Raw genomic sequence first — 10,682 nt, 5'->3', positions numbered from 1 at the left:
CTTGGTGACTCTGGTGGCAGGTAGTTTGGTTTAGCTCTAGCTTGGGAGCATCATTGTCTAATGGTGACATGCCAGAGAAATATAAAGGCAGGCTGTTAAAAAGGCTGTGCCTCTGAGCACAGACTACTGATAAAGAGAAAAGGGATACAAACATCCTTCTCCAGCTTTTAGCATTACTTTCTGGAGCTGAGCTCTGAGCAATTTAACATTTTTGCTCTTTGTCAGTGCGCAGAAGAGTTATGCTGCTATGCATAACACAGGAGCTTTAAAACCAAACACGCATGCAGCGGAGGTGTTGGAAAATCCCTGCAGCCATTGGTTTCTGAGAGCTGTGTTTACAATCACAGAAATACCTTCACGTTGGTGCTGCTCAAATTCTGATCATAGGACAGTAGAAAGATGCTGCTTAAACAGCCAAGTCTGTATGGAGACTTGTTTCATATTCACATGGGCAACCTGGTGGTTTTATTTTTTCCCTCTGGAAGATGCTACTGTGACTTTTGCCACAAAACCTCTTTATGCCAGCTTTTGACACTGGGTGATCACCAGTGTGCAGTGTCATGGCAAGATGAAAGGCTGCAAGAATGGGAGCCCTGTATTCCTAGAGTGGTGCTCAGGAGTACTGAGGTATTTGGCTGAGAGGTGGCTTGAAATGAGTGATAAGAAACTTTACAAGTCCGACTTATATGCTTTGCCATTTGGCTGGATGGAGGTACTAGTTCCAGGGGTCATTTAAGGGTTGGAGTGAATGGGAAAAGATAACATACCTGTCTGGGGAAATGAAAATATTTTTGTCATTCCTATCTGTAGGAATAACAAAGACAAAGTGACCAAACATAGGAATTGGCACACTGCATCATTGCATGCTCTGCCTCTCCTAGTAGCCAACAGCAGAGACACTGACAAGGATATTCATAGTAGGCATATGAAAAATAATCTGCCTCCCATCTATGTCCTTTCCTAATCCCTAATAGTTAGAGGTTGGTTTGAAGTCTGAAAGGGCAGGGGTTTATATCCTTCCCGAGATGTTTGCTAGTGCTAGCAGTGCTTGTTCAGGCTATTCTTGTTATCCACATAAATGCACAGCCTTTGCTCTCCACCTCTGCCCTATCATTTCAGGCTGGTGAATGAAGCTGCACACCCTGGGTTTCTCTGGGAGCACATCACTGAAGAGGATGTTCTCTGTCCTTGATATTGCTCAGTCTTCAAATCCACCCTGATTGGCAGGCAGCCCTCTAGCATCCGCTGGATTGGTTTCAAGGTTCAGTGGGATATTTTGTGTTTAACTCTTTCTTCTCTTATCTAAATTTTGCACTTTTCAGCTGAAGTGGGGCTCACACTGATTTTTTTTCATGGGACCAGGCAGCTTTTCCATTCCTCAGTCATAAACTTAGGAAAAGGTATTTCTGGGAAAAGCCCCACAGTATCCAGAGTAGAGGTGAAAATAATGTTTTGAAATAAGCAAGATGGTATTTTTGTGTTCAGGTAACTTCTAAAACCACATCAGAAGTTTACTGTCAGTAAATCTTTCTGAGAGCCGTTTGCAGTCAGATATGAAAACAGCTGGGGGTGTCATGGTGTGATAGATCATCTGTGGTTAGGCTAGGGCTAGAATTATTGCCAAACAATTTGATGTGTCTGTTCTTTTAACCTCTCATAAGCTGGTAAGAAATTCTGTGAAAGCCCCACAGCAAGCAGGCTGGGATTTTATATATTGTATATCTGCCATTAGTTCAGCCCCTCCAAAGCTTCTGCTGTTTATTCACATCCTTACTTTAGAAGACACTGACATAAACGAGCCTCCTTGAATGAAATCCTGATTCCGTTTAAGTATTAAATTCATCAATGCTAGGATTACAGCCTGGAGTTCGGAAACATGAGGATGGGTTATACAAGCAAACCTTCGACTACATGGCTAGAGAGTCAAGTCCCATCTGGGGCTGAATTACAAGGTTTTGAATCTTATCTGTGGGTGACTTACAATCTTTTTTGTTTGCTGTTGTGTGTTCCCATAGAAGTGGAACGCAGTTTCCAGGCTAAACAGCAAAATACGCTTAAACCATGGAGTCCAACCAAGAATCCTCACTCTTCCTCATGAAGATCTTGGAGGAGCTGGACACGAAGCAGAATACTGTTTCTTACCAGGACCTCTGCAAGTCCCTGTGTGCTAGGTTTGATTTATCCCAGTTGGCCAAGCTCAGAAGTGTGCTGTTTTACACTGCTTGCCTGGATCCTAATTTCCCAGCGACTTTGTTCAAAGACAAAATGAGATGCACTGTAAACAATCAGCAATCAAAGAAAATCATGGTTGCAGCAGATATAGTAACAATATTCAACCTCATACAAATGAATGGGGGAGTGGCCAAGGAGAAGCTTCCAGTTGCAAGGCAGAAAGTGAAGAAGAAAGAGTCCTTCGAGTCCTGCAGATCTGACACAGAAATCTGCAATGTGGCAGACTGTGTGCCCAACTGTGAGCTGAATGACCAGGAGTTCAACCGGGGTTTTCCAGTCAGAAGGTCCTCAAAATGCAGAAAGATGGACTGCAAAGACTGTCAACAGTTTGTCCCCTCGTCAGAACCCAACTTTTTACTTGGTGTTAATAAGGACATGAAGGGCCGGGCTGCCTCTCTGGACAGGCTGCAAGCATTGGCGTCCTACTCCATCGCCACATCTCCACCATGCGAGATGCAGAGTACGTACTTCCCCATGAACATTGAAAATGAATCAGACCAGGACTCCTTGCCTATACATCCAGGCATAAAAGAAACTTTCATTTCAAATGATGAGCCGTTTGTGATGCAGTCGTGTGTCCAGAAAAGAAATATATTCAAAGAAGATTTTCATAATCTGATTACAATATCTCCCAGCTTAATACCACCCAGCAAAAAGCCAGAAGATGGACACAGAGAGCCTAAGAACAGGAAAGAAAGCTCTAAGCAGACTTTCTTCAACCACAGCTTTGAAATGCCGTACAGCAGCCAGTACTTGAATCCAGTTTATTCTCCTATACCAGACAAAAGACGAGTGAAGCATGAAAGCTTAGATGATCTTCAAGCTTCAACGTATTTTGGCCCAACTACTATACTCGGGCCCCAGGACACCAAAAAGTGGACTGGAAAGCCAGCCAAGCAAACTGCCTGGCCAGCTAAAAGCTGGAGTTTAAATACCGAGGAGGTACCTGACTTTGAGCGATCATTTTTTAATAGGAAGCAGTCTGAAGAAAAGCTGCGATACCAGAGTTCGAACAACCCATCTCCAAACTTTCCTTCGGCTGACAGGCATCAGCCCTACCTAAATGCGAAGGATCCACAACCAATTATGCAGGCAAACTACGCTGTGAAACCAAATGGGCACAAACCCAAGGAAATCCCTTCTATTCTAGATGTGGAGAAACATGAGCCAGTCAAAAAATTTAAGGATAAAAGCATTAACTGTACTTCTGTTCAGATCATAAGCATTGACAGGACCACAAGTGTTGGGACACAGACGGAGCAGCAAGTTCTGGACCACAAGAAGTGCAAGGACTTATGTGCAGCGGGGCAAGCCAAGTACGGAGAGCGGCACTCTCTGAAGCACTCAGATGATGACTCTGAAATCGTGAGCGATGATATCAGTGACATTTTCCGGTTTTTGGATGACATGAGTATCAGCGGGTCCACGGGAGTGATGCAGTCTTCATGCTACAACAGCACCGGCTCCTTGTCCCAGGTGCACAAATCAGACTGTGAGAGCTCACCTGAGCACAATCTGACGAAGATCTCCAACGGGAGCATCTGTAACAAGTTGGATAAAGTGGCCCGGGCAGATGTCAGTAACACAGATGATGAACTAAAAACGAGCGTCTGCAAACTAGTGTTGAGGATTGGTGAAATAGAGAAGAAACTGGAATCTCTCTCAGGCGTCCGAGAAGAAATCTCTCAAGTCCTGGGAAAACTAAGCAAGTTGGATCAAAAAATCCAGCAGCCGGAGAAGGTCAGTGTACAAATAGATCTCAATTCTTTGACAAGTGAGGCCGCTTCAGATGAAAGTAACTCCCCACAGATATTTCAGTGCCACAATACTCCTCACGGAGGCAAACTGGAGAATAATCCAGAATGGTGCTGCTCAGATGCCAGTGGAAGTAATAGCGAGAGTCTTCGAGTAAAAGCCTTAAAAAAAAGTTTATTTACTAGGAGGTCGTCCAGATCATTAACAGAGGAAAACAGCGCAACAGAGTCCAAAATAGCAAGTATTTCAAACTCACCCCGAGACTGGAGAGCTATTACTTACACCAACCAAGTTGGCATTACGGAAGAGGAGAGGAAAGAGAGAGATGGAGGAGAAAATAAGGACTGGCACAGGAAATCTAAAGAGGTAATTTAAACTTTAACTTTCATAATAAGCACTTAAAAATAATTTAGTTATGAATGTCTTCCATAGTCATCACAAGCCTTAGGTTATGATGATACTTTGCCCTGCCATATTATGCCTGTCTTTATTGTTATCTTAATTGAGTGATTTTGTACCTATATGTTCTTGCTTGGCAGCTGCAATATGGTCAAGTTGTTTTTTAAAAGCTTTGCTCTTTTGGAAAGGGAAGGGAAATAATATGGTTGACATCTTTGGAAGATGATGGTATTCTTCCTCATCAGTGGCAATATAAGGAGGCTGGGTAATCAATTTAGTGAAAAGGGTGTGGGGAAAATTGAAATTCTCTAGTGGTTATTTTAGAAGGGATGTTTTGTAATTGCCTTGTGATGGCTTTTATCAGAGAAATATGTGTATATTTAAAAGCCAACAAAGTAGATTCATGGATTCAAATTCCTCAAGAAAAGAATCCTTTTATGTGTACCATGAGATCCTAACTGTAGCTATGTTGTGACTTTCACTGTCATTTAAGCAAGTCTTAAGCCTCTCATTGTGGAAATGCAGCATAGCTGTGGTCTTGTTTTGATTAGTCAGAAAAACTGCCCATCGCTCCCAGCAGCTGCCCACTGCTATCTTTGTGCTGGGGTCTGGTTGCTGCTTAGTTGATGCTGTGCATGGTGTGGGTGGTTGTTTCTGTTCCATGGACACTGGAGAGTGCTGGGGGTCTCCTTCAGCTCCCTTGCTGATCAGGACCATGGGATAGGCATGCTGTGCCTCCTTACAACTGGGAATGAAGGCAGAGAAGGAGAGGAAGAGGCTTGATGGACATAAGTGCAGTTGGGTGAACAAGAAAGCATAAGCCATGGGTTATGAGTAGGCTGAAGAAGGGGAAGAAGGTTACCCTAAAAAAATGTGCAGAAACCCCACAAACTTGGCTTTTCTGTACATTGATCTGCTCAGGATGAAATCCTGACTTTAAAAGTCCCTTCCTTGCTCCTGCAGTAGACCATGGCTGACCCTGGAGTGGTACCATGGATGGTGTGGTGTTAAGGAGGTACTATCTGGGGGCTTCACTCAGGACTTCTTTATATTAAGATTTGATCTGCTAACAGGAGTCTAGAATCTGCATGGGTCTGAGCTTTTCCAGACCAGCTGGGCGTCTCTGGGTGTCAGAACCATTTCAGAATAGTTTTATAATCTGTAAACAGTACAAACCCTAAATTTTCTTTGTTGCATCAGCTTGGTGTTCATGTTATGGTGAACGTGGATTTGTGTCTGTAAAATACCTCTTTGGTTGTGAGACAAAGATGTGCAAATGGATTAAGGCCATCCAAAACCTTCGTCCTAGCTAATACTTTGTCTTATGGTGATTCTGAAAGGAATACCTCTGTGCTTTGTGTTTAACCCCCTCATAGTCCTGTTTCTTCTCTCAAATTCTTTTGAACCCTACTGCAGGCAGACAGGCAATACGAAATCCCACAGCCACATAGACTCTCTAAACAACCAAAAGATGCTTTCTTGATTGAACAAGTCTTTAGTCCTCATCCCTACCCTGCGTCACTCAAGTCACACATGAAAAGCAACCCGCTCTACACAGACATGAGGTTGACAGAGCTGGCTGAAGTGAAACGTGCGCAGCCGTCATGGACCATAGAGGAATACACGAGGAATTCGGGGGATAAAGGCAAGATTGCAGCATTGGATCTACAAGTGAGTCCTGTTCGTTTAATTTGAATGGCTTGATTGTGAATGAATGTTGCCAGAATATGCATTTAAGAAGGGATTGGGATAGCTCAGGAAGGAGCTATGCAGTGTTGAGCCTCTAATCTTGCTCACCCCTATCCATCCTGGCCAGGGACAAAGAAGAATGTGGGTGTTTCATTGCTGAATGGTGGTTCATGACAGGTTGATGCTCCCAGCTTATTCTGCAATGGAGAAATGTCTGCTAAGCCATCATAGTGTTAGTAGCTCTAGAGTTGAGGGATAAAGGGGTGCGGAGATGAACCAGTCCCTAACTGCAGTAAAACGGAGTGGCACAGGAGCTGGCATTGCTGCTTTTTCGTCTGTCCTTGTTCTGTCTGAATTATTCACAGAAAATTTAAGTGTTAGGGATTTTTCCATTTTGCTAGCAACATGAGACATAAAATACTTGTAGAAGATGCTCAACACCATGACTGTTTTTGAAACACATCACTGTTGCAGCTTTGAAGTGGCTGCTGGAAACCAGAGTCATGTGAAGAGCAGATAGCTAATGGTGTGTCTTGTTTGCATTTTAGTTCAGCTTGGAAGTGTGCAACAAACAGAGCAGAGCAAGTTAGTGGGAGACAAATTCAAATGTTGGATTTAAATTTTCCCAAACTGTGGTGTATTTGAAATCAAAATCCTGATAGATAATGGAAAGTCCAGACCCAGGACTGACTGCCCATGATGGATATCCTGTCTAGCCTGATAAACACAAGACATCTTTAAGGAAGGAAGATATCTGAGCACAGGTTTAAAGAGAAAGTATGAAGAATGATGTCCAGAATGTGTAAAGACCAAACAAAAGTTGCAGTATTTGGTTATGAAACCCGAAATGCATCACATAATGAAATCCACACTGACGCAGAGATCACTGTGTATCAGTTACATGCATTTATTCAGCTGGTAATAACCAGCCAGGGGAACTGCTGCTGACCACAGGCATTTAGGGCTCTTTGCATGTGTGTGCATGCCTCAGAGCAGAGCAAGCTGCCTCAGCTGGAGACAGGCTTGGCAGCAGTTGGGACACACTGACCTGCAGCTGAGGGCTCTCTGATCAGCAGCCGGTGCGGTGGAGCCGTGCTCAGGCAGGGAGTCTGCTTGTATCCAAAGCTTCTCTGCCAGGGAACGTGGTGTGTGGGAGCCTGGGGCTTGCTGCTCCACAGCAGCTCTCGATGGCTCAGTGCCGAGGTACCTAACCCAGCTCCAGACAGTCAGATTAAGCCCTAGGAGAGAATCAGGGTACTGAGAGAAAAACTTGGTTAGCCCAAGTCTTCACGACTCATGCCATGTCTCAGGACTCTGTGTTGGCTGGTTTGGAGTTAAAACGATCATCCACATGATGCTGTAGCGCAGTGTGTGCTTGTGCAGGAATTTGTGCGTGGCAAATTCACCTCCTGGCTTGGTTCATGCAAACTTCCCCATCCTCACCAGCCCCTGCTCCTTGCTGTGGCTAAAGAGTACTCAGAGAGAAACCAAGCAGCACGGAGACCAGGCTGTATCTCACCCCTGCTGCTTTTTGGGTCTTCAAAGCTTTAGAGGGCTTACTAAATCCCTATTCCTGGCATTGCAGACTGTATGCTAGAGTAGGAATAGGCTGAAAGAAGTTCCTCTGCAAAGCATCCCTTACCTCCTGTGTGGAGGCAACAAGGGAGGTGATATTTGGGAGCAAAGCTCCCTTGGGAGAAGTGTTCTCCATCTGCTCCTCATAGGGCCATTACATTCTCTGTAAGCAGCTCCGCACGACTGTGAGCAAACCAGAGAAATCGGCTTATTGCCATCATTTATCTTTAGGATCAAGGTTATAAAACTTTACTGGTTTGATTCTCTCCCTCCAAAAGCACTGTCAGAATTGCATTTACTCTGCAAAGCCCATGTCTAGACTTCATAATAGAGCTTACTGACAAACTCAAAAAATAGACACAGACTGATGAGTGAGTTTTTTTTCTCAGTGATTAGGTTTATTAGAACTGAAAGTAAATACATTATGCTTTAATGAACATTCCTACATCAGGCAATGAAATGGGAAAGGAAGCTGATTAACAGTAATGGGCCTTTTTAATAATGCATCTTCCTTCTGAAGTAGTTAAAAGGTCAATACCAAGTCAGAGAAGTCCAAAACTGTAGTTTTCCGTGATAGCATGGGCATCTTTGGGGGTTTTCTACCTCTGCTTATTTAAAATTTCTCCTGGAACTTGACAAGTCTGTTGGGTTTTCCTTGAAGAAAAGAAATGGCAAAACTAGTCAAGCAAGTTTGTCCCATGAGTGGGGTCTGTGTGAGATCGCATCGCCTTGCTCTGTGTATAATGATCCACTGGGATGAAACATTGTCAGGCTATTTTCTGATGCATTTAGAGATGAAGTTGCTGATTTCTTTTTAGAAGACTGGAATAGGAAATTTGGAGCCCGAATGGTGCAATCTCAGACTCATCTGATAGTCTCTGTTTCAGCATACTAGCGCTATCATAGAGATCTCCATTAAATGGTCATAAAACTGCTGCTCGATTTTAATTGTCTATTTCTGGGGTAGCTACAAAATCACTTCTTGTAGTAGTTCTGTACAAAAAGCAAATGCTGCTATGAGGCAAAGCAGGATTTCAACCAGTAGCTCATAGCCACAAAATCTGAATTAGCCAATTAAAAGCTTACACAAATCCCTCTCAAGTCAGCTGGAGTTTCTTTGTACGGAGTCCAATGAGCCTTAGATCATGTTTGTTATGAGCACAGAAATGGTGTGTATTTGGGTATTCCCACTGGAACATTTTTAAATTTCATTTTATCTTCATTTTTTAAAGAAATGGCCTTTTGGAGCCCCAGAAACTGGAGACAGCTTTGAGGAAAAGCTGTCATTTTTCAATATGTTCTTTCTGCTTTGTTCTTTTCTGCTGGTAAGTGCAATAATGCCAAGTGTTTGGGTTTCCCCCCTAACAGAAATGATGAAGGGGAAGAAAAAGCAAGGTGGAAATGTAAAGCTTGAGGAGCTTACAAATTCTAAGGAAAATAACCCTAAAGATTAAAACCAAAGAAATAAATCATTCGGATGGAAATCCTGAACCCAGAGAGACTCAGACTTTCGCAATAATCAGGGTACTGCTTTCTGTAGAGATATAGACTGTGCCATTGGGGTTAAATGGTCTCGTCTATGAAGATGGTCCAGAGTAATGTGTGGTACCAAATCTTATGCCAGGTATCCTTTCTCCTTTTGCCCCCAAAAGCATTATGCATTCAGGTGACTTTCAGAAGATGAATTTGGAAGGAGAGGTCAAAGCTGAGGACCATTTTCCTGGAGGATTTCATGGAAACCAACTTGCAGCCCCCTCTCTGTGGGATGCTTAGTGCCTGCTGCCTGTGATTGTGTATTTCCATGCTGGAATGAAGGGCTGGTGTCCCAGGCATTCCTGTTCCAAAGGGCATCTGCAAATTGTCCATTGGTGATGCGTGATGGATGAGGCTGAGCAATCATGCCCTTGAAAGCAAGCTATGGTAGCAAAATTAAGGTTAGCTTTATAAAACATAATGCATGAGGAGTATATGTTAAGAACCCTTCTCATCAGCTGAGCTTTAATAATTTAAAGAGCAGTAACAGGCCAGTAGTTGCTGACATCTTTGCTGTCTAGCAGATTAAAGAGTTGTTATTTAAATGCCATCCAAGATGACAAAGTTTCCGGTGAATCAGAGGTACGTGAGGGGCTTTGCAGCAGAATTACACTGTTATAGGAGTTTATTTTTCTCAGTATTTTGTTGCCACTTTCGTCAGCCTTATGGAACTGGGAGCAGTAGTTGAAGGGATGTGAGAAGCAGCAATAACCCACTTTATCCTGCCAGCAGATCCAAATGCAGCTGGGAGGCCTTCAGGCACATCTGCTTTATTTATTTTATTAATGACAGATCCCAGACAATTAACAATTGTTTCCTTTTAATTTTTAGACTCAAGAATCTTTAAACCCAAACAACTTAGAATACTGGATGGAAGACATTTATACTCCTGGCTATGATTCCTTATTAAAACGCAAAGAAGCCGAGTTCAGAAGAGCAAAGGTTTGCAAGATAGCTGCTCTGATAGCAGCGGCAGCTTGTACGGTCATTCTGGTCATTGTAGTTCCCATTTGTACAATGAAATCCTGAACCTGTGGACAGAGACGTGACTCCCAGCAGTGTGCATCTCAGCTCATGCTGTGTTTCAAACGTCTGATGGCAGAACTGTAAGGAATTTGCTAAGGAAGAATGTTCCGAGGATAATCCTGATGGAGAATGCAGTAAACGTAGTAAAACACAAAACAACTAGGGAAACATTTTTTGTTTTGAGTATGATTTTAAATATCAGACTGTGGTGGAGTTAATGGGAACTCGGTTCAATTTTTATGCATTTTTAAAAGTGCAATATCTTTTTTTTCCTACAGAAACTATATAATGTTTTACAGAATCAGAGACTGATGAGAATCCAGGCAAAAGAGGAAGGTTGTCTGAGCTATGTTGCATTTAACGGAGGTGTGGGTACATGGAGGTAGCACTGTATAGAAGGCAGTGTTCTATATGCATTACATCGGGGAGCTAGGGAAGCCTTAAAGCTCTCTACAATGTAGAAAACTCTGAAT

General features: G+C 43.1%; 1 protein-coding gene across 1 annotated transcript; it reads left to right on the top strand.

Moving 5' to 3' along the window:
- Positions 1-2,061: 2,061 nt before the first annotated feature.
- On the top strand, positions 2,062-10,212 carry MINAR1 (membrane integral NOTCH2 associated receptor 1; the record flags this gene model as incomplete). Its single annotated transcript, XM_080626560.1, has 3 exons — positions 2,062-4,353; positions 5,803-6,057; positions 10,015-10,212. The coding sequence occupies 3 exons, from the start codon at positions 2,062-2,064 to the stop codon at positions 10,210-10,212; spliced, it is 2,745 nt and encodes a 914-aa protein (XP_080482686.1).
- Between the last annotated feature and the right edge of the window lie 470 nt (positions 10,213-10,682).

Source organism: Psittacula echo (genome assembly GCF_963264785.1).
Source record: "Psittacula echo genome assembly, chromosome: 10".
NCBI classification, from domain to species: domain Eukaryota; kingdom Metazoa; phylum Chordata; class Aves; order Psittaciformes; family Psittacidae; genus Psittacula; species Psittacula echo.
This window is presented reverse-complemented; position numbering and strand designations above follow the sequence as displayed.